Source organism: Tinamus guttatus, unplaced genomic scaffold (genome assembly GCF_059628265.1).
Source record: "Tinamus guttatus ecotype Peru unplaced genomic scaffold, ASM5962826v1 Tinamus_guttatus_pri_ptg000213l, whole genome shotgun sequence".
NCBI classification, from domain to species: domain Eukaryota; kingdom Metazoa; phylum Chordata; class Aves; order Tinamiformes; family Tinamidae; genus Tinamus; species Tinamus guttatus.
In genome coordinates, this window is record NW_028288747.1 from 299,753 (window position 1) to 322,797 (window position 23,045).

Here is a 23,045-nt window from a genome sequence, read left to right on the forward strand (position 1 = left end):
CAGACACAGAGGGATAAAATTATTAATGGGCAGTTTCCAATTAAAATAGCACATGAAATTAATGTTTCTATAGTCCATTTGATACCTCTGATCCTGGTTTTGTGTCAATCACTGTCTCCTGAATGGCCTATTGGTCTATGAACACTCACTCTTCCTTTGCTCAATTCTATGCCTGTACTCTGCAGTTGGCATTAAAGCAGGTGAAACCAAAGGGTTTTCATCTTGATCACAACCTTAATCTTCCAAATCCCAGTGATGTTCTGGTTCTGCTCCTGTACGTACCTCATCGGCTCTTGTCACTGCTAGGACCAGAATTCTGTTATATTAAACGTGATTAATATAGCCAAGCCTCTCCCATTACATTTTCATGGCTTACTCAGCCACCACTATCATGTAAGATTCTGCTTAGTTCAGGTATGTAATGAACAATGTTTAAGATAGGCAAAAGATTGTTAATCAGCATGCATGGATTTAATCTGAGTATGATTTGGGAGTAATATAACGAGATCAGCATTACTGACATAAAGCTGTTTGGCTGGCATTGCGGACTTCCATTTCTATTTCTTTTGAATGGTAAGAGCAACTGCTTGTTTATCATACATCTGCTTTATCATATAACTTGCTTTGTATGATAAACACTGCTTGCGCTGAAAAAATTATCTACGTTCACTGAGAGTACATCTTAACTGCCAGTTTCTTTCGATTTTGTTATTTGGCCAGTGCTAAGAAACCGGAGAAGTTTTTGTATTCCAAAAGGATGCATATCCACTTACTAATTTGTGGGGAAGAGTAGGCTACAAAGGAATATGCTGCTTTGCTGTATCCTGGACAGCTGTGCATAGAAACACGAGTGTTGGAGCAGGCAGGAGCGCTGATACTGCTGGCAAGAAGGAGGAATGAGGAATGAGCATCACTGGGAACGTGTATCTTCTTACAGACCCCACTAATCTCACCTCTTCCAAGCTTCTGTCTTGATCCCCAGTGCAGCTAAGAAAATTTAGCCTTAATAAATCAAAGGTAATTTCTTCCTTTGGGCTTTCCTCCTCTTTTACTCTTTTGTATCTTCAGATCCAGACCATACATCTTATTCTTATTTCTTCCAACTATTAACAATACTGTTCATTTAAAGGAATTAGGTCGTTATTCTCTGTGTGTTTCAGGGTTTTAAATAAAACCTATTTTTATATGGAAATTCAACATAATGTCTAGGTATGTAATATTCAAATAGTCAAATTAGGTTTTTAAGTGTGAATTTTGGTATATCTTATACAGCACCATGTGCACTGTCAAAAATTAACATCAAGAAAAGGATATATTAATGAACTAAAAAAAAAAAAAGAAAAAAAAAGGGAAGTTTCAACAAAAGTCTATTCCTAACTGATTTTTAACCATGTGACTTTGTATTTTATTACCTCGTTAGATCCTCTAATAAGGAGTGAAAACGATTCAGGCATTAACATATTTTTACTATGCTAGATGAACATTATGTGTGTATGGTAAATTGGCATATTTTAGAGAGCCTCAGGCACCATTGTATTCATTCATCAGTAAAACTCCTCAGGAAAAATAGAAATAAAAGGTTACATTCAATGGTATCAAGACCCTGCATTTGTTTACCCTCACATCTGTCTAATGTATATGAAGCAGTTCAGTGGTTTCCTAACTCCTTCTGCAATGCAGGTGATTCCTGCTGTAGGAGGCAAACACAAATCGTTGCATGTAGTGAGCAGGTCTGTTTGAGAGGTTGTCCAAATATAAAAAGAGATACCAAATAAACTATGTTTAACCTAGCCACAACATTTCTTAGAATTCGTATTGTGAAGACGGGGAAACTGAAGTTGTGAAAATACATTTTTCCAATACGTAAATCATGGAAAAGACCCGTGGCATCCTGTTGCAGAACAAGTATGTTCTCCCTGGTGTAGGGCAGTAAGTGCTTAGTCTTTTCTAACCATCTAAATCTCTGCAAAGTCTCATAGGGCTTTTGGCCTGTTAAAAGTGGCCTAAAAAGAGGTCCACGGGTTTGAAATGAAAGGCCAGTCAATTGGTGCGTGGTCACACAATTGCAGAAATGCTGTGCAAGTGCAAGGGAGCTGTATGTATTTTGTAAGGGGAAGGCCTACCTTTGCTGGTTGAGAAAACTGAAGACTTCTCTTTTTTCCCCCTTACATACAACATAATGAATTGCCTCAGGGGAAGTGAAGAAGAAAAATCATCATTTATTTTTCCATACCTACCTTGTTTTTCAAAGGAATTGCTCATTTTCTTATGCTGTGGTTACCTATCAAAAGTGCTGTGAACTTGTTGGCTTTGGACCATTAACCATTATGCTGACCTGGCTGTGTCTGCCCTGGGTCCAGCTTGCGGCTCGGCGGCCGACGCGCATGAGCAAGGCTTAGAGAGGGGGATTCTTACAGTTTAATACAGCCAAAAATGGGACAGGTTGTATGTACGGGCTTGTCCCAGAAAAACTTCTCTGAACAAGCTTTGATACTTTTTCATTAAAAAAAAAAGTCAAAATGTCTTGACTTGCATGGATTATAAGTTTTTTTTCTCTCTCTTTTTTTTTTATTCCTATAAAGGTAGTAATAAATGTTCTGCCTGCTCTGAAACCTTAAGCGATGCTCATGCTGGTCTGCGTTGTCGAAGCCAGACTATAGAAATAATGAATGAGGTTCACTTCCTTAGAATGTGTAAATGTCCTGACTTAGAGTTAAACTGTCAGCAGCTGAAAGACAATCCCATTGACATGTACCTGGCACTACTTACTCAGGTTTATTTTTTCCTGGAAAGCTGTTTTGGGCGACAGAGCGGCGTCCGGGTTTCCCAGGTTGTTGTGCTGACAAACTGCAGTGGTGGTAAAGGCAGGGAGTCTGACAAAATCTCATTAATCATTTTAAATTAAATCCAACATTCCTCTCCAATACCACTCAGAAAAAAAAGCTGACTCTTACAAATGAGTGCTCTCTGAAAAGATCTGATCTCCTGACCATGTTGCTCTCAGACGAATATATTTGATTTCTTTTTGTCATGTATACATGCAAAATAAGTATTATTTTAACCTTAAAAGTGACACAGGCATTAGGTTGCTGGAAGTCTTGAGTGCTTTTTGTATCAGTTTTCTGTAATAGGTGCTAGGAATTAATATCTCTGAAAATCAGGTTTTCCTCATTTATTCAATTTTTCTGATAAATTATAGTTATTGCTTTGTTTAAAATTATAAAGAATATATAGAAAGATCACTTTTAATGGAAAAACTCTCACACAGGCAATGGGTGTGTTTTTTGTAAATATTTTACAATCTACTTCTCTAAACTTGTTTGGATGAATAAGAATGGAAAAGTGTAAATTTATTAGCACTGTCAGCCGAAGCACTGAAGTGATGTTGTAGCGATGTGGTTCTTTGAAGCTTTTACATATTACTTACATTTCTGCAACTAACTCTAGCTAGCTGGTTATGATTTAATTACATGTATACTAAGCCTTAAAATCTAACATCTGATACATAATATTAGAAGACCACATAGATTTTAACTTTACTTACTAAAACTACTGCTATTTGCAGATTACAAATGTTTATATATAATTTCTCTCTAAGCCAAAATGAGACCATAATGTGCCTATGGGAGACACAGGAAATCCTTTAAGTCTGTCCTTTGTCCATTTTAACAGTGCTTTTGAGATTAGAGTGGTAGACTTTACAATGGCCGAGAGCAAGTCATCGACCTTAATGTTTATTAGTTTTGATACTCACATGAAATATGTGAAAAGCCCTTCTCTTAAATTTTTAACTGTAATCCAATATAAGGCAAATAAATTTGACTTCTATAAGTTTGACATCTATAAATGCTTAGTGTTGTGTTATTTTCTACTTTTTAGTATGATAAAAAGTAGATATATCTCAATCTTTGCTTAAATACTCAATCTAACACTTTTTTTCTTAAACAGAGTTGTAAAAAATATCAAATTGCACGATAGCTTAGACAGAAACCAAGAGTATTACTTCAAAAAAGAACAACTCCTATTGATTAACTCATCTATATAATGATCATTATTGAGGAGACAATAGCAAGATTTATTTGGCCAGCTAAACAGTTTATTTTCCTAAATCTGTATTTTGAAGTTGTTTATAATCTTTTTCCTGTGTAAGTTGCTAAGAACAAACTGAAATATACTTATGCTGAATGATAATTTCTTGTCAATTTCAGAATTGGCAGCCCCTACAATAGTTGACGCTTTTACACTTCATTATAACTTGAAGAAGCTTTGTTTTACTTTGAAAAGCCAAAGCTGTAGCCACAGCTGTATGTATCTATTTCTCAGAGTGAATGAAAATTATTCATATTTAGAAATAGTTTTGAAAAAAGGTCACTCTCTATAGCTGAGTCATGCATCATATACATCACATTGCTTAAATATGTATAACATTCTAGATGGATATGCAAACACCAGTCTCACCAACATGCATAATGAGAAATCATACTTGTGGCACATCTGTGTATAGGGAAGCTACTGAAGTTTCAGAAATGGCCACAAAAAGTACAGCTTTGCCGTGGCTTCAGACTAGAACTGGTGTTAGCCAGGGTTTGTGGGGGCCTCGGCGACACTGCGGCCCCTTTCCTGCTTTCGGGGTCTCCACCACACGGACGGCGCCCGGTTACCTCAGCGAAGCAACGAGGGCGCCAGGGCGCTGCTTCCGCAGGTCCACCCGTCTGCCGGGACAGAGAGGCTCTCCTGGGGGTTCCTGAGGAACGGTCACGGCGGGTGTTGAACCTAGTAGACACTTGTGAAATATACAGCCAGGCCAGGGGACAGGCACTGTGGGAATCGCACCCTCATTGGGGAATCGCTTTGCAGCCCTGAATCTCATCATGCTTGTGTAATTAATCAGGTTTGGGATCTTCTGCCTAAGTCTTCTGAAGTGCTTGATGAGGTTGTTTTCACAGCACACTGCAGAGAGCACACTTAATAGCATCAGGATCAGTGATGTTTCTATCACTTATTTCTTTTAAAATGTATGTGGAGAAAGCAATAGTGCACTGAGGAAGACCTTCCCACTGCTTTCCTTTCTGAAGTTTCATGGAGGAGGACTAGAAGAATTCAAACTTTATTTTTCTGCCTTTGTGAAAGAGGTGTTAAACCTGCTTAAGATTTTTCTGTTTTTTAATAGGTGGAAGAAAACTACTTGCTTTAAGGACTTTTATAAGGAAGAAATAACTTCTCTGCTCAACAAGGGCAGAAGAAATGTCTATTGTCATCCTAAAGAGGGTTCACACTTGGCATGCTCTTATTTCCTCTTTTCTAAAGTAATGTATGGTGTGGGCTCAGCACTAATGCTAGTTAAAATCCTCTTGCAAAGGTCAGATACTGTTATCTCTACATGCGTAGGTGGGTTTTTGTTCTGCCCGGACTTAGGTCTTATCAAAACCTTAAGCACATCATCCTGTTTCTAATTTATCTTCTTGGCTGTAACATTGTCCCTCAGGCTTTCTAAACCTTGTGAAGAGACGTACTCCATATTAGACAGACCACCATACCAGAGAGGCCAAGCTCCTTCTGCTTGGAGGTTGAGGATGGGTATTGAAAGCAGCCACGAACTAAGAAAAAAATGCAGATTAAAGAATTACTCACGCATCTATAGCGCAAAATCAAACAATGTAATTTTGTGATGTCAACACAGTTACCAGTGAGAAGAGTATTAGGTGTTGTTCCATTTGTGGTATGAGAATACTTTTCCCAGTTAGTTGTGGTAAAATTTTAAAATCTTTTAAAAGTGTGTAACTTCTCAGAAGTATTTTCTAGAAAGCTGTATTTTGTGGTCTTCATGAAGAGGAATACTCAAACACTTTTCCTTAGTGTTGGTTCTGCAGAGAAAGATGTTAAAGGTTTTCGCAACTTATCTTCCTCTCTGTGGGATTAGAGACCTGTAGCTAAGGCAATTTTAAATACCATGCTTTTATCATTTAAAAAAAATCATTTAGATATTTAAACAAAGCTCTTGTGCTGTATCTTCATTTGTGCTTGATGTTATTTCACCATTGATACTTGCATCCTCAAGCCTTCTGAAATACCTGAATGAGCCCTGAGGAAGGGGAACACCACCACAGAACTTGGTTGGAAGACGGCAGCCGTCCTGCAGGCGCCTGGCTTTGGTGACGTTTGCTGCACAAACGCAGAGGGAGTTCACCCTGATCAAAGGTAATGCACATAACTCCTTCTCAGTGCACTTTTGCTAATGGACCAGAACTGCAGGAGGATGTTGGTTATACTAAATACTTAAATAATGGCAGCAGCTACATTTTTTTCTCTCTTTCATTTATGTAGCCATTATGTGGACTTAAATCAGTATATTGTGGTTACCATCACAATTTCTGTAACTGCTTAAGCTAAGTGTAATAATCACTCCATGTGCAAAGGAAAAGCAGAGTGGGCAGCATGTGTGCCAAGAGGAAGCGTGACCTGTACTCAATTCCTGGCTTTGCCATGGGTTTCCTACATAAAAAAATCAAACCCATCTGTAAAACAGACCCAAGACTATTGTTCTTCCTCAGGGTTCAGCAGGCAAAAAAAAAAAAAAAAAAAAAAAAAAGTCTATTATTTATCATGATGAGTTCAGATACTAGAAATGGCTGAATATTTATATAAATGTAATCAGGAAAAAAATTAAGAAACAGTTCTTCTTTGAACTGAACATCACGTTAATTTAGGAAAAACACAGTACTATGAGTTACCTTAACCGAAACCAGGCAAATCCTCATTTACTTCCACTGCAGTTGTACTCTTCTACTCTTGTAGAGTATTGCTCCTACTCTTGAACGCTTTAGAAATGTTTATGATGTGACCTGAGAGAAACCATCTTTCAAATATTTCCGTATATCTAGTATTATCTAAAATGTAACTATGACAGGCCCGGAGAGTGCACTTTGGTATTTGAGTTACCCAACAGCCTGGAAGAGCTCTCTCCTTGCAGCCACAGCTCTGATAGCTTCAGCAAGCCGCCCCTAGCGCGTGGTTGCACGGGCACTGCCATCGGTGACGCCTCCAGGAAGCAGCAACACCTGAGGTGCCCTTTGTCACCCTCCCCAGCAAGATCCCTCCCTGTTCATAGTGCAGAGCAGCTGGCTGCATCACCAGTAGCTGGTGTCTGCAATTAGTCTAGCTCTTGCTGTGCCCAGTGTTGGGTTTCCCTAGCCTATTCCTACGTGAACTCATCTAAATTAGCCGTTGAAATCTTCTTTAAACTTGAGTGAATAACAGATTGCCAATATTCTTATTCAAATGAGTTAATATACCACTAAAAATCCTTCAAGGTATTTTATGAGTGTTCTATCGTGGCACAAAATAAACTTTGTAATATTCAGACCATCATTTCTCTCACATATCTGAGATAATCAGCACTGCAAGAATGAAACAAGATTTTAAGTGCAGAAAAAAGAAATACAGCGCTATTTTAAGAGATCAAAGGAGAAACTTTAGTTAAAATACTTTACAATAAAATAATTATGATTATAAATCTCTTTAGTTAAATATATACACATTACATGGTATTTTAAAAAGCATGAACTTATTAAAGTTTCAAGCCAATCTAATGCACAAATCCACCACTTCGTCAGCTTAGACTGTAATGTCAGTTTAACATTCATAAATGGCTGTGTCAGACAAATCACATTGTTTTGTGCAAAACTAAAAAATATTAAGAAAGATCTCCAAGTCCTTCGGTTCCCATGGTAAATCGATAGAAAAGGTAGTATACACATACAAACACTTACACGCACAATCTCTGATTGCATACAGAGGTTAGAATGACCAGCACTAAAATAACCCCCAAGTCTACAAAATAATTAATTTCTTGACTAGATTTAGTTTTTGAAGTTTAAAATGTTAAGTCCTAGCAAACTGTGCTTTTAGGCAGCCACGTGGCCAATAAGGTAGATGTTGTCATAAAGATGCCCTACAAAATCTTCACTAATATTCTGTGCAGCTCGTCGTGTATTTCGGATGAATTCTCTTTTTGACATTTTGTTCTTCACGTGAGGGCTGGTTAGATCAATGGAAAGCAGAATCAGAGAGTAACATAGTACATAAACTGCATCTAGAAAAGAGAGAGCAAAATAATTAAAAAAAAAGATATAAGCAAACTGTGTTCATTAAAAATACCTTTCTCCTTGCCCAAGAATCTTAAAGAGTCTCAAGCATCTGGGCACATAGTTACATGTACACATATATAAGGTAATTTAAAAAAGAAAACACTGAAATAAAAATTAATATGAAGATAATGCTTATCTTTAAATATATGAGCAGTCCTGGTGCTGAAAACTGGCTAAAGACAATTAGAAATGGATGTTAACTCCAGTGAGGCCCCAAATTCCCTCTCATTTCTGTGGGACGATCCAAAGGGCAAAATGTTAAGTGTTTAAGACTTTGCAAGAGGGAACTTAGAGATATTAGAGAGCTTAAGCACAGACAAAAGTGAAGAAAAAGATATGCCTTTTATTTTTTTTCCTTTCTCTAATATTATCAACTACATCTAAGAAAATAATCTGCATTTTATTTTTGATCTTTTTACAACATGTATGGGAGATGCCTACATACTGAACATGGGTAAAAGACTCTCCCAAGCCAGAGTCTGTACTTTTATAATCATATGGTACTAACCTTAAAACCATAATGAACAGTAACATTACCTAATTACAGTAACATTGCTATACACAAAGATATAAAGGTTGATTTGCTGAATAAAGTTCTCTTGCCTTACCAGGGCTAAGGCCAAGCTCTCTCATCAGGTCAGGGTTACAAGCACAGAATCTGTGAGAGAACTTTGTTATAAGAGTCTCCAGGTACTCGCCCCGCTCCTCAGGGGCATGAATGTGTCTGAAGAACTCCCTCAGTGCATTTGGCAAAAACTGGTTTCTGAAGTTGTGCAGTGTCACGAGGTCATCCAAAACATCTCGCCTGGAAGAAGAAAATCCCCCATAATTACAGATCTTCTTAAACTTTAAAAAAGCAGGTTTTAAAATCAAAATTAAATCTTTCGAGCTTCTGAGTTTTGTATTTTTGCTGAAAGACAAAAACTACAGCTAACAATGCGAGGTTAATAATATAACCATACCTTTTCCAAACATTTATTATAGTAGCCAAATACTACAAAAATATACATTAATCAGAATTCTAAGTTTCTGTAAATGCATATTCATTCATAGTACATATACAGACTTCATTTCCTTTAAACTATCTGACAAAGCCAGAAAAAACACAGGATGAAAGGAAAAAGGAAAAAATTATGTGCATAATGCATGTTTGGTGCCTAACTATATGCTGTTACAGTAGTATCCTGTTAAAATGAGGCTTAAATGAAATAAAATTCACTCACAAAGACTACTTAAAGACTAAGTCCATTAGGGTGCAACACACCAGAGTTTTCCATTAGCACAGAAAGACCTAAAGGACTTGGCCTAGCCTACACAAACAGAAGTGTGAAAGAGATCTGAAGCGAATTTGGAAACCAGTTTGCGGAAAAACAAAGAATACTCTTCTATACTGATCCTTTTTATTCTTCAATAAAAAGAGGAAGGTTTCATTGCCTGGAAAGCCAGTTTTTACTTTTAGTGCATAATTACACACTGTTTATTAAAAAAAGCTGAATGGCTGTAGAGACTGTTAATGCTGACTGCAGTCGTGTCTGATGTGTATGGTTATGTATGTTGGTGCCCCTCTTTCCTGATAATGCACTACCCAAACTTAAAGGCATCCTGGAGGACTATTTTCAGGGGTTCTTATGAACTGTTACAGTCTGACCCATACAAGAACCAAGTATCTGTTCAGTTTTAGCAGTAGCAGTATTTACTTCTTTTTTCGTGCATATCAAAGTATTTAAATTACATTAATATAAACAAAATATTGATTCTTGAAGGGTGCTACAGACTGCAAATGAGTAAGGAATCCCTCATGAGAGATTCAAATTACCTTTCATCCAGATAGATTCTCAGCTTCTTCCAATTTAGTGTTCTTGTACAAAAGATAAACTTGGCTATTTCCTTTGGCGAATCGTCTAGAATGCCCTTCGACATAAAGTAGTTGACCCCCTGAGATAAAAGACATTTATATGTAATTAAGTTTAATCTTCATATTGGTTTTAGAATCAAGTCCTGTACTTAGCAACACAGAAATATAATCCTACTATTTTTATTTCTTTTCCTAAAAGCAGAATGATTTCTCTTCCCCTAAATTACACTTCAACATGCACAGTACAATTTACAATTTTATATCAAATGTAAATAAACACTGTTTAAGCATTGTTATGGTTGAGATTTTACAGATACTCATACTAGGAAATGTAAAATTATGAATCCTGTAGAAAGCATGATGGTTCTGGAGTGTTTTCTTCACAGTGCAGACTATTATTTTTGTTTACATAGTTTTATAATTGTACTTTATATGGTGCAAGCACCATGATGTTTTATTTCATACCTTTTGTAAACAAGAAATTCTTAGCCATATTGTGCTTTGCCATCAGTATCTTTTATGAAAACATTAACATAAATGTTCTCACATGTATATGCTATGCCACATTCAAATAAATGCATTAAATGCATCTGTTTAATGCGTAAAAATGAAAATAAACATGTTGATTTCAAAGCACCAGTCAATATAAATGCATATGTGCATACATATAATTCAGAACACTGTTTCTAATTTAAAATAGTTTTTAAGAAAGGATGGAACAATCATATGTATTCCATACTCACATTATCATTTCTAGAATTTTCTGTGCTTTGTCAAGCACACATTTCTTTCAGAATAAGCATGCCAAATACCATATTGAAATATTTCAGTGATGTTCTGGATTCTTTTTGTTTATTAAAATATTCCAAAGCAAGAAAACTATTTTCTCGTGATTTTAGAATCTAAGCCAACTTAATGCATTTTAAAAGTGTTAAAAATTTCACCAAAAACTTTAAACCTGAGGATAACTAAGGAATTATTTTCAAACCAATTTCATGGGAAATTAGGGTTTTTCTGAGCATTTCTTTAAGTTACATTGCTAATCTGTTTTTATAGCATAACGCTGAAATACATGCAGTGTGCTGGATAGGAAATTTCTCAATAAAACAATTTAGGAGTGCAATACTACCTCAATCAACTTTAAAAGATGTCTGAAAATGTTTTTGAATGAATCTTCTGATATTAGAACTTCAAAATATTTTTCAAGACTGACATTCAATTTTACAATACACCTATAAAGGCATAGGAGCAAGCTGTCATTCAGTATATAGCTTCCTAGTGCTCTTCAGTTTTGCTTGTAAGACTGATAGATACAGGATTAATAACATACAGTTAAATAATTTCTTGCATCTCGAATGGGAATGTAAAAAAGAGGGACCAAAATGAAAATCAACTGCTTATTGCACTGAGTGGTTTGGTAGTTTATATACGATAATCAGTAGAACACTAGGGCTGCACTAGCCTTTTACATCTTTGGCTTGACTCTGTTGCCATTACTTCCATCCTTACACTTACGTTTTTGCTTCAGTAATAAGCATTTGCTTAAGCGAGTGTAAACTGAAGCCTGCAGAGGAAGTCTCAATAGTGTTTTACTTTTAAAGCCCATTCCCGCTGCAATGATTTAACAACAACTTCTGTGACATATCCAGAAAAATATCTGGCATCTCATAGAGTGCACAGCATGAAAGTAGCACCTCCTTCAGAGGAGTCAACAGGTTGGTTTTTCTGTGCCAATAAATGCCATAAAGCATTTAATTCCTGCATTAGATTACAGTTTGGTGTGGAATCCGTATCTGAGAGGCTACTAGCTCTTTGCACAGCATTCTTATTCCCTGTCTCTAATTCCCTCTCTCCCCACTATACGTTATCTTTCTTTGTAAATATTATCTCTTTACTCATTTTCCTCATTTCCTTTAAGAATAAAGAGGGTATAACTTGTATATACTTCAACAGACACCATCATTTTTAGTTACTTTTTATTTCTTCTCAAGGAATAAAAAATATTTTAAAGAGTAATCAGATTTCTGTTGTTGCACAGTTCTTCAATTTTTGCTCACAAGTGACATTCATTTACAAGATTTATCACCATGTCATCAAGTCTGCTTTTTGTAAAACTGTAAATGAACTCCTTTCACAGCCCACCTTTCAAATAAATCACTTTTGCTAGGTAAAATGGTCACCTGGAATAGGTTTACTAGCTGAAATAAGTAGTTAACACACTATGTTAAGCTGTGTTAAGAATACTTATCAGTTACCTGCTGCTTCTCTAGAAAACATTTGACTGAAGCAGCCACGCATGGCATTACCTACCACCTCTGAAGACATTTTTATAACACTTATGAAGCACAGAAGGGGACCTCACACATATGTCCTTGTAATTCTGGCTTAGTGGAAAGCTAATTAGGTAAACATTATAGCAGCTAAGATTTACAGGAGCTCTGTATCTACCTACCTTATGTTTGTCTACATTATGTCCCTTGTGCTAGAGAATTAGGAAAGATGCCTTAGAGGTACCTTGCCTTACTGGCCATGAATGTTACAACTGAGTTTCAGACAGCTCAGAATAAAATCTTAACGTATGGAAGTGTTTCTTACACTATATTTACAAGTAACGATCTCAACTATGGATCAACAGTAATAACAAAAACAATTTTTTGCATTTCAATATGTTATTTTTATAGCTTTTCAAGTCACACGGTGCTTTTATTGTCAATTTATTCTGTAATGGTAATGCCACTTCTAACTTGCCTTCTGACAGTGGCCACGACAAAATCATTACGACATTTATTTTTATGGAGTCCTTTTATTCATTATATCCAGGCAATCATCAAAACAATTTAATTTTCTTTTCTTCTGGTTAAGTTCTGCATTTTTTTTTCTCTGCCTAGTAGTATTTTCAAAACATTTCAAAACCACAGTTATATTAAACAAACTTGTGATGGAGTATTTTAAATGTAGAAATATTCTTCATGTTGTACAGCTTCCCAAACTGATAATTTACAAGATTAATATTAATCTAATTTAAATGTAGAGCTTTAAAAAGGATTCAGCTGTCTCATCCATTCCCCACTTTTTACATAAATCACAGAGTAGTGCCTTTCCCCTCTCACATACACATACTTTTAATATTCTTAGGACAAATAAATCAATGCATCTCAAACACTGCTTGTTCTCTATGGAAAAAAAGGGTAAGTTTTCTATTTATGTCACAAGCTGCTGGCCTTTGACAAAAATATGGTTAGAAATACACTGCACAATAAACATTTTACTATCTGCAGACCATCCATAATTAAAAGCCAGTTAAGGTTTCTTTATGGAAGTCTCCAAAACCGTGTTTATAATCAAAAAGGTGAGAAAACTCACCTCCCTGACAGAAACTAAAGTAATGAATGAGAAAAATCAAAGCAGGAAAGTAGAAGGCCAGGCTTAGTGTAAGTATGTCTCTACTTGCTGTATTTTATTAAGTTAGTGAAGAAATGTGAAGAAAATCCTGAGCTTATTGAATTCTGAGCGTTTCAGTGGTGTCCATAATTTACTGGATTCATAAAAATAAATGCTATTTAACAGAATTGGTTATAACTGTCATCATTAGGAAGGAAACAGAAGTTGAATCTCCTCTTGCTGACAAGTGAAGGAGGATCTATTCCACCTTCAATTCCAATTATAAGTAAGTTATTACCCCATGTAATAAAATTGAAGTATATTTTATAGGGGGTCAGAAACAGCATACCAAACAGTTGAAAATATCTTACGGATGCTTAAGAACTCTGAGCCATAAGCAGAACGTGATACAGAATGAGCACTGCATGATAAACACTTCACATACACAATACACTAGAATAAAATACAGCCGAGAGCACGTAGGCAGATTGCACAGCAATAATTTTCATATTTGAGTTTTGATACTGTGACTATACCCGCCGCCCCTCAGTTCTACAATGGTGCTGCCATATGAAAAAAATAAAAGACCCCCAAATCAGAAGCAAGACATGCACTGGATTTTTTTTTCTCCGAATTATACGCAGCGTGGTTAGGCACATCCTTTCAGGAGGATGTGAGCACCTGCTAGGAACTAGGCAAGCTCATGCACACAGCCAATACATGAAATTGCAGCAGATAGCACAAGGCCATGCACACAACAAGGGCTAACCAGAGAATCCTACCACAAAGTGTGCAGATGTTCTCCCCTACCCCGTGAGCCACCGCTAGCTCTGGAGCTGCTGCTGTGGAGCCTGGTTACCCATTCTCATGACATGGGCGGTGTCCTTTGGAGAATCTTGCTCCTGGGGCTGTAAGTATTCTTACTTTTATAGTATTTTGATCGGGTCTGTTATCAAATGTAAAGCAGAGTTTGGCAGGAAATTCGGAGACACAATTTGTAATAGTGGAATGTCACATCATATATTCCAGTCACAGTGTCCTTATAATAATTCTGCCAATAGCATAGTTGTAAGCAACAAAAGCAATGGTATTTGTGAATTCTCCTTAAACTCAGGCCCTGAATGATTCCTACCAGGCTATGGTGCCCCACAGGGAGAGAGGAACAGAAGCCCTTCAATAGGGAGATACCCTGGTATTCTAACTCCTCACTAGGCTTGAAGCAGACTATTCAAACCTCCATCACTGCAACAAAACCATGATAAACCCAGAAGAAGCAAATGTAGCAATATAGATTTAATACCTAATTTAGGCTAATCCATCACTCCAATTTCATCTCTTGTTTAAAAACAACAACACTTTTACTCAGTGCCTTTCACAAAGCCTCCAAATGCTTTCAACCTACAAGAATTACTTAAAACACTAGGCTGGAAAAAAAATCCCAGCCTATAATGAACTAAGATAGTAAGTAAAGAAGTATCTTAAAACAAATTAAGGCAAAGAAAAATCTTAGTGGGCAAAGGTGTTACCATTAAGACTTGATTAGGACATGCACTCTTGAAATTACATTTTCATTATCTAAACATTGAGTTTCATTTGAAAACTTTCACATTTAATACTAAATTCACTAAAATCCTCATGGAAGTCAAGGCTCATCATTCCTGAGCAGCAAACTGCTGACAGGACTTCTCAGCAGCATGTACTACAGTACAAGCAACACTATACCAGAGAAATTGCCAAAAGCTCTATTTTGTGATTAATAATAAGAGTTGTGGGTCTCTTTATCAAGTAAAATATGAGATAAAGCAAGAGTCAAGAGTGTAAACGAAGTCACATTATTGTAATGATTCATATGACTGCTTTATTTATTTTACTCTGCAGCATAAGAAGATGTTTTCTGTATCATAGCAGTAGTATGATCTACTAGCTCCAAAAATTTATCTTTCCATGCTTCTTAATCCTGTTCTTATTTTGGATTTATTCGATTACCACTTCCTTGTGTATATGTAGGAAGTTAATACTTAGTTTTGTCCAGGACTATGTACTTATCTTTTTCTGGAAAACATGAAACAGGAGGGGTCTGACGTTGTATGTGTAAGATTCCATTCATCACTCTGGTTTTAGCTGCATATCTCCCAGGCAATAATTATCTACTGTCACATTGCTTTCTTGTTTGACAAGTGATAGAGAAAAGGCAGAAACTGACTTTTTCAGCTAGCTGCATGAATTCATACATTTTCATTCAATAAGGGATATTTTGGAAATTAATATATGGCATCATTGATTGTGAAGAAGTATTATGTTTATGCAAAACATCCCATTCCAACCCCCACCCCAGCCCTCAAAGAAAAAAAAAATCAGACTGCTATTTAGGAAAATTCAGTAGTACGTATTTTTAATAATACTAATTTTGTGTGTTTATATTAGCTTTTTTGGATCTTGCTTTGGCACATTAGCATAAACTATATTTTGCAGATTGACTGTAGAAATATTTAAAAAGCTTTACAAGGTAACATAATAGTTACAGAATCAGTTTTGTTTCTTTATGCTTCCTCCTGCTTTACTTAAGTCAACTGAAGCATGATCAAACCAATACTTTAAAGTAACATTTTGGCATTATCATTTATTTGAGCACTTTTAATCTTTTCTAAATTGACTGTGTCTTCAGACAGGATCTGCCCCTCATTTTTTTGTCAGTATGTGGTTATAAACTTCCATAGGCATCCATAGGCTGGACTGCTGTGCAGAGTGCTTATGAGACAAGCCATGTAAATGGTGTGCATTTTGCATAGGCAAAAAAAAAGATCATGGCCGGGCTATAATTTATCTACCAATCCTGCAGTAAAACAAACATTTATTAAAACTTGCCTTCTATATAATTACTAAACAAAAATTACAGTCATTTTAACTATTTATTACTGTCAGCAACAGGTCACTTACCTCATCAGGGTTGGCATTAAAGGTGAGACTGCCCTCATCCAGCTGCATATACAATTTTCTAAAAGAAAATCCTAGAGGTGGATTCTTATTGTATATAGAACAGTGACCCCAAGTGGATTTGCACAACCTAGGAAAATAGAATTAAGTCTAATATAAAAATTCTTTCTGTATTCATGTATTTTACACATAGAAAACATTATCAACACCATAAAATTAAGTACTTAAACATTATGAAAAGTCAGAAGTAGACTGTTTGTAACACTTACTTCCTTAGCCTGTCTGTTGTTAAAATTTTTAATATGTTTATTAGTCAGGTTTGGGTGTATTTGAGTGCAGTCTCATAAAACATCCCAGCAGGAGGCATCATAACAGCCCCCAACAGCTGAGACTTCTGGCACATCCAGTACTCGAGTACTCGGTCACAGTGACAAGTTGTTCTCCTGCAGCCACATGAGAGGTTTGTGCTGCTTGCTTTGTGCTACAGCTGTGCACAAGTGAGTGGGAAGCCATATCTGCACCAAGTTGCACCATTAATTCACTGCTTTCTGCCTGTCCTTTGCCCAGACTTTACCAACCCAGGTTATCTGATCCAGCCCCAACCCTCCACATACATTTCGTCTAGATTTTCCATTATTTCAATAATTAAGCTCAAACATACTCAATACATTAAGCAGTAGAAACTAGGCGAGGTTTCATCCCGTTTTAGCTGGAGCTTTGGCTGAGTAGGTTTGCTTGCTTAAGCTGGATATTTGTCTGAAGTTCAGAGAGGAAATAAGGGAAACATTTGAGCTGTGACTTGAGCTAATACAAAAGTGAAGACAAATCCTTGTTTCCCACTGTGATATATCCAACTGGTTTGTAGTAACATACATGTGTAAATGTACTAATCTCCACTAATACTTTTTAGTAATTACAAATGCAGAATAATACATTTTTAAACTATATTCATGTTTCTCTTATGTTCAATCTCAATGACCTCAGGAGTTTTTTTTAAAATACTACACCAACAAAGCACATACTGAGACAAACTTTACATCTAATAATTATTTTTACTGCATTCAGGTGATTTTTTTTATTATTGGCTTACCCTTGCCAGAGAAGCTCATCATTAGCAAGATCTTGCCAGACACACGAAGCCAGACAGAGATCAGTCGCATTCAGGTATGACAAAATGGTAAAACTAAGCTCTGGGGGTAGCATCTCCAGATTAATGAATCCTTCTTGTTCTTTAGATTTTCTTGTCTTCAACAGATGGTAGATGTCAATGCCTCCTTGGGTTTGTTTGCGATGGCTTGTACTGGAAACATTGTTAGTAGCTATCCTCCTACCATGCTCTCTGGTAAGATAGCCTTGTCCACTGTATCCTTGGTGCTGCAGCTGTTGGTTCCTAGCAACTCTCCAGAGTCCCTGACCCATCTGCGAACCTGCGGGACATGAAATGAAAATCATATATTGAGTTGACAGTGTTTTGTAGAAAATTCTAAGACAGATGTACTGGAGAATTAAGATAAAAAACTAAAATCGATTTGAACAGAGAAAAAGTTAAGTCTTGTCAAAATTATGCTAATAGATTAGTCTGTCTCCAGCAGAGAAACTAAATAAATACTGAAAACAAAAATCATTTAAAAAAATCAAGATACTTTTCCAATTGTTACTGCACTGGAAGAATTATAAAAATTGAGTAAGCTTCTTCAAACAGTACCAAACATTATCCCTGTGAATTATTCTATGTCCCATGCATGTCAAGAAGTTAATCAGAACATTTGGAATGATTACCTTCAGATTACTTTTAAAAATTCACAGTAATAGATTATTTAGAAAGTTAAGTGCTGTAAAAATTAAAGAATAAATGTAAGTGTCTGTGCAGTGAGTAGCATGCAAAATTAGGCAGGGACTGACATTAGAATAAGATTTAACAACTTGGGGATGGCTTTCACCTACAATATTCCTTCCTAATTTACTTCAATGATAATTAAGGGTTCAGATTCTTTTTTTCTGAACACCTAAATATCTTCTCAACCCTTTTTTTCCACAGTCATGAGGGCTAGGAGCTTGTGTACATATCTTTGGAAAATAAAAACTAAGATTCTAGCTGAAGCTAGATGCTATTCACCATTCTGTCAGTACTTCTAAAGAGTATCCAGAAGCTATGGGGTGGAACGTAAGAGCAAGATTAAAAGTAAATTTATTGAGAGCATAATAAAAATGATGATAGGGCTTCTATATCTTTAACTATCACAACCAGTACACTGTGGATTTGTTAGTTTCTATCAGCTTTTTTTGCAGATGGTAATCATAGAATGCTTAAGGTTGGAAGGGACCAAAGTCACTTAGTTTTCTAGATTTCTGAATGACACATTTCATACTTCATCCTGACGTCCTTTGTTTACTAAGAGGGAAAATAAAAGTATCCTTGACCCTCTAATTTAGCCTGGGAATGTTGTCTGAATCCTATCAAAAGTAGTCTATATATACTGATATATCTCTTATTTTTCAACTTATGCTATGACGACATTTATTATAAATAATCGTGCTAGGTATCTTCAGGTTCCTGATGCTGAATTTCAAAAAAAAAAAAAAAAAAAAAAAAAAAAAAACTCCAAAGAATTTTAAATGCATGGTTTGGGCTGGTAGGATGTTACATGCATTTATAGTTACTTATTTTCTGTTAGTACAGCGAATTAAGACTGGGGCTTAATCTGTTAAAAGGTTAGAAATAGCTGGAAATGGTTCTATGCAAGCAGAAAAAAAATGGAGTATGGATGAGGTGAGGGATCACAGGAGGAAAATGGAGAAATGAAATTAAAGAAAAAAAGCATAATCAAGATGGAGGCAGGTGAAAGATACAGGTTCGGCTGGTTGGTAGACCAGTTATCCACATACACATCTATTCACTGCAGTTGTAGAATTCATTACTTCAGTCATATATTATAAAATATCTAGTCCTTGATGGCAAAAATCTATGCTGAAGCCATCATTTCTGACCTTCAGTCCAAAGGTATGAAGAAATTGTAATCATACATGTAATAATTTAGTAACACACAAACTTTTAAAGAAAATCATTCCTATCTCTACTTTCACTTCCTAAACTGTTATATATTTAGGCTAAGTTTTTTTTAAGCATATTGAAGACAGGTTAAGCCATAATCAGTAGTTATACCAGGCAAGTGTTAGGTAAAACAAGCAAACAAGCAAAAAGTTCTTACTGAGACACACTATAAATACAGTATACAATTTGTTTAAATAATGTATGCACAAGAAGTTATTCTCATTTCCTTGAGATCACCGTTTAACTTTTTAGAAATCCTTAGTACTACTGGTGAACGTGCTTCATGAGAGAAGATCATACTGCAAACTGCCACTTACAGATGGCAGCACAACTTACGCTGATTTTTGCCACTGATTTATGAAACATAGTCCAAGATGTAGATATTTCTATTTCTTTACAAGAAGAACTCTGTCCGTATCTTTCATTCTATAGCAAGACAAAAGTAAGAGCATTTTTAATACTCTCAGAGATGCAGTTCAGTGCCAACTTTTTCCAGTTTTAAAGCCGGAGAAGGAACCTATTAATCTTCATCCAAGAGAAGTATCATTGCCAGTAACACCAACTGCAGCAATAATATTAAAGCATCAGTGAGAGGTGTGTCACAGTTGGCATTTGGGACTAAAAACATAAGCCCATGAAGTCTCCTGTCACTCCCAGCTCCAGCTGCCACTTCTTCTGCTGTTGCTACCCTGGAGAAGACAGACTATATAGGGATAAGCTGTATGGAACCAAGATAAGAAACAGGTGTTATGGGTAGGCATTAACTGCCGAGTACACTAGTAGGAATGAAGACAAGAATTTCCTAAGGGATGAGAAAGTAGACAGGGAATATTACTGAACAAATACAACATTTTTAAAAAGGCTGCTATGACTGAACTACAGAATTCAACTGAATCAAATTCCCATTTTGCCAGGCACTGTATATGTGCTTGTTAATTACCTAAGGACAGTAAAAAAGTATCTCTAAACATCTTGTGAGGCTTAACCAATTTTTGTCCTTAGCGATGTGAGCAACATTGCAAACAAATAATTATACTTGCAAACATGCAGATGCAAATTTTCAAGGCTGTCTGTGTTTGTTTACACCAGGTATCAGATGATCTGAATGACTGAATAACAATGATTGTTCACTCAATTATGTCCAAGAAATACTAAAGAAAAAGTATGTGTGTATACACACATACAAATGCACATGATGTGGATGAAGCTCAAATATATATTGCATGTTTGGTGAGTGTAACTCTCCGTATAAACTCAGAAACAAATCTGCCTGAATATACAGCACTGACATTACACTAACCAGACAGTAAGAGATCATTTTCAAGGGCCAAGAGAACCAAGCGTGTGGGCTTGTGTTCCTCATCATTATTCCAAATTGTTAACCAAAGCAGCAACAGAAATCAGCAAAGAAAACAATGACAACATGGACATATCAAACTTTAAATTTCAAGAAATAGGAGTATCAAACCTGTTCCATGTAAACAGCATATGTCAGGTAGACACAAATAAAATTTCTCTTAAATGTTGAAATCTGGAGGTTTCTGGAGGTAATTTTTGATAAGACAAATTAAGGACAGCATTTTGTTTGTATTTTTGTTATCTCTTCTGATAATACTTTAAATCATTATAAAAAAATATTTCTATATACATTTGTTAACTTCACACTGACAAAAAAAAAGGCATTTAAAAATAATTATTTGGACAAGCTTTAAATAAGAAAAAAGCAGCAACAGGAAGTTTAAGGCTCTAAGGAACACAAGGAATCATATTGTGATAAGTTTCATAATCAGAATATACCAAAAAGATAGGAAAGAAAGAGCTGCATCATTAGCAGAATTAGGTCATCAAAAGACTGTGTCTGATAAATTATGAGGTGAACTTTACACCACTAGATAAGCATTTGGCACTTTTAAACTGGCCTCAAAACCTTTCCAAAGTCAGATTATCTTTCTGTTGCATATACAGTACTTGTAAAGAATTTCTAGTGGTTGCAGGAGATCAAGTTTTTTACTTAGCCCTTAAACAAATCTCAAAATTTATGATGATAGTCTCGTCCTTTTACTGCTCTATTCAGATTGCAGTCAGTCATGCTACTGAACAATTTTGGGTTGATGCGAATACCTGTAATTTTTGCTGATGTTCACATGGGTTTTCACCCTGCTAAGCTAAAACCTAAAACAGACACATCGGCAATAATTTCTAAATCATTTAATGTTAGAAAGTGGCTCCAAGATAGAAAAAATATATACTATCTTTCAAAAAGCTAGACTTAGAATGTAATTCTTCTTCCTACAGCTATTTTAAATATAGCAGACATCACAGCATAAATCTTATAAATCTTTTAACTTAAAAACAGATGAAAAGGTGTACCTTTTTTAATGCCCGGTACCAAGTGAAGAACTTTCACATGATGCAAAGAGCAATGCAATTTAAACTAATCTAGACCACTTGCTGGAAAAAAATCTAAAGCTTTATTAAGTGCTTAGTTAACCAGCAGCTTATATGCCATTTTTAGCTCATACGACTTACTTTTCCTGATCAAGCAGCTATTTCCAGCTCTGCAGTAAACCAGGAGGAACGCTTTGAGTGTCCGCTTGTAAAACTGAACCACCTGGTGTTATCGTAAGTGCACCCAGAGCTGCATTTTAAAATGTACTTTGAACATCCTTCTTCGGTGCCCAGATTCCATAAGCCGCTTACGCTCCCACACGCTCGGCGAGGCAGCTTTACCTGAGCGCCGAACCCTCCTAACGGCTGGGCGGGAGTAGCTACCGCAGGGCACACACTCACCGCGCGGGCTGGGGGAGCAGCTCCGGCCCTGCGGGGGCTCTCAGAGGCCCCTTTCGGTTCCGACCATGCCTTTTCCCGGGCAGCGGGCGCTGCAGAGCGCGGCGGGACGGCGGAACCGCCGCTTACAGGGCCTCGTCCCTGCCCGGGAGGGCGGCGAGCCCCGCGGCCGCCGCGCCCCCCCGCCGGCCCGCCCCCTCCGCACGCCATAGGGCAGCGCCGCGCACCGCGGCTCCTCATTGGCTGCTCCGCACGCCCATCCTCCCCCCGCAACCAACCAACGGCCGCGGGCACCCGCTCGTACCTGCGCGAGCTCCGCTCTCAACCGCCGCCGCGACGAGCTCGGGTCTGGTCGTGCTGGGCCGCGCGGGCCGGGACGGGGACGGTGTCGCCGCAGATCCCGCAGCGGCGGGCGAGGGAGGCGCGCGGGGAGTCGCGCGGGGAGTCGCGGCCGCCCCGCGCCGGGCAGGCCCGTTTGCCGTTGTTGCTGGAAGTGACGTCTTCGCCGCCGCGCTCGCCGGAAGCGGAAGGCGCCGCCGATTCGTGGCGGCAGATTCAAGCCGCGGCGCAGCCCGGCCGCTCGCGGCCGCCCCGTGCGCGGCGGGGAAGGGGCAGGCGACCCCTCCCGCGGCGACGGGAGGGCCGCGCGGGGCAGCGGTGCGGGCCGGGGCGGCAGTGCGGGCCGCGGGGCAGCGGGCCGGGGCGGCAGTGCGGAATCTGCGGCTCCCGGCGCCTCCCGCCGCGGCCCTTGGCGACGGCGCTGAACGTTGGGCTGCAGCGACGGCCCGGGCCGCGCGGCGGGAAGAGCAGGCCGCGAGCGCGCGGCCCCTGGCGAGGGACGCGGAAGACAGACCCCGACTCTGGCAGAAAAGCCGCCAGTGAGTTTCTG

General features: G+C 37.7%; 1 protein-coding gene across 4 annotated transcripts; it reads right to left on the minus strand.

Moving 5' to 3' along the window:
• Positions 1-7,448: 7,448 nt before the first annotated feature.
• FBXO8 (F-box protein 8) lies at positions 7,449-22,531 on the minus strand. 4 transcript variants are annotated; one of them, XM_088524626.1, is made up of 7 exons: positions 22,100-22,146; positions 19,706-19,795; positions 17,408-17,744; positions 16,321-16,447; positions 9,964-10,082; positions 8,756-8,952; positions 7,449-8,092 (listed from the first exon to the last, which is right to left on the minus strand). In XM_088524626.1, exons 3-7 carry the CDS (start codon positions 17,734-17,736, stop codon positions 7,905-7,907), a joined length of 960 nt encoding a protein of 319 aa, XP_088380752.1. In that variant the 5' UTR covers positions 17,737-17,744; positions 19,706-19,795; positions 22,100-22,146; the 3' UTR covers positions 7,449-7,904. The 4 variants fall into 4 exon arrangements, with proteins under 4 accessions (XP_088380752.1, XP_088380753.1, XP_088380754.1 ...); XM_088524627.1 differs by lacking the exons at positions 19,706-19,795; positions 22,100-22,146 and adding an exon at positions 22,461-22,531; XM_088524628.1 differs by lacking the exons at positions 19,706-19,795; positions 22,100-22,146 and adding an exon at positions 21,899-21,966.
• Between the last annotated feature and the right edge of the window lie 514 nt (positions 22,532-23,045).

Coding starts and splice junctions, on each gene's coding strand:
- FBXO8 (XM_088524627.1), bottom strand. CDS start 17,736: ATGGGTCAGGGACTCTGGAGAGTTGCTAGGAACCAACAGCTGCAGCAC. Junction 16,448..17,407: donor GATGAGCTTCTCTGGCAAGG/GTAAGCCAATAA, acceptor CTATTTTCCTAG/GTTGTGCAAATCCACTTGGG. Junction 8,093..8,755: donor AGAGCTTGGCCTTAGCCCTG/GTAAGGCAAGAG, acceptor TCTCTTTTCTAG/ATGCAGTTTATGTACTATGT.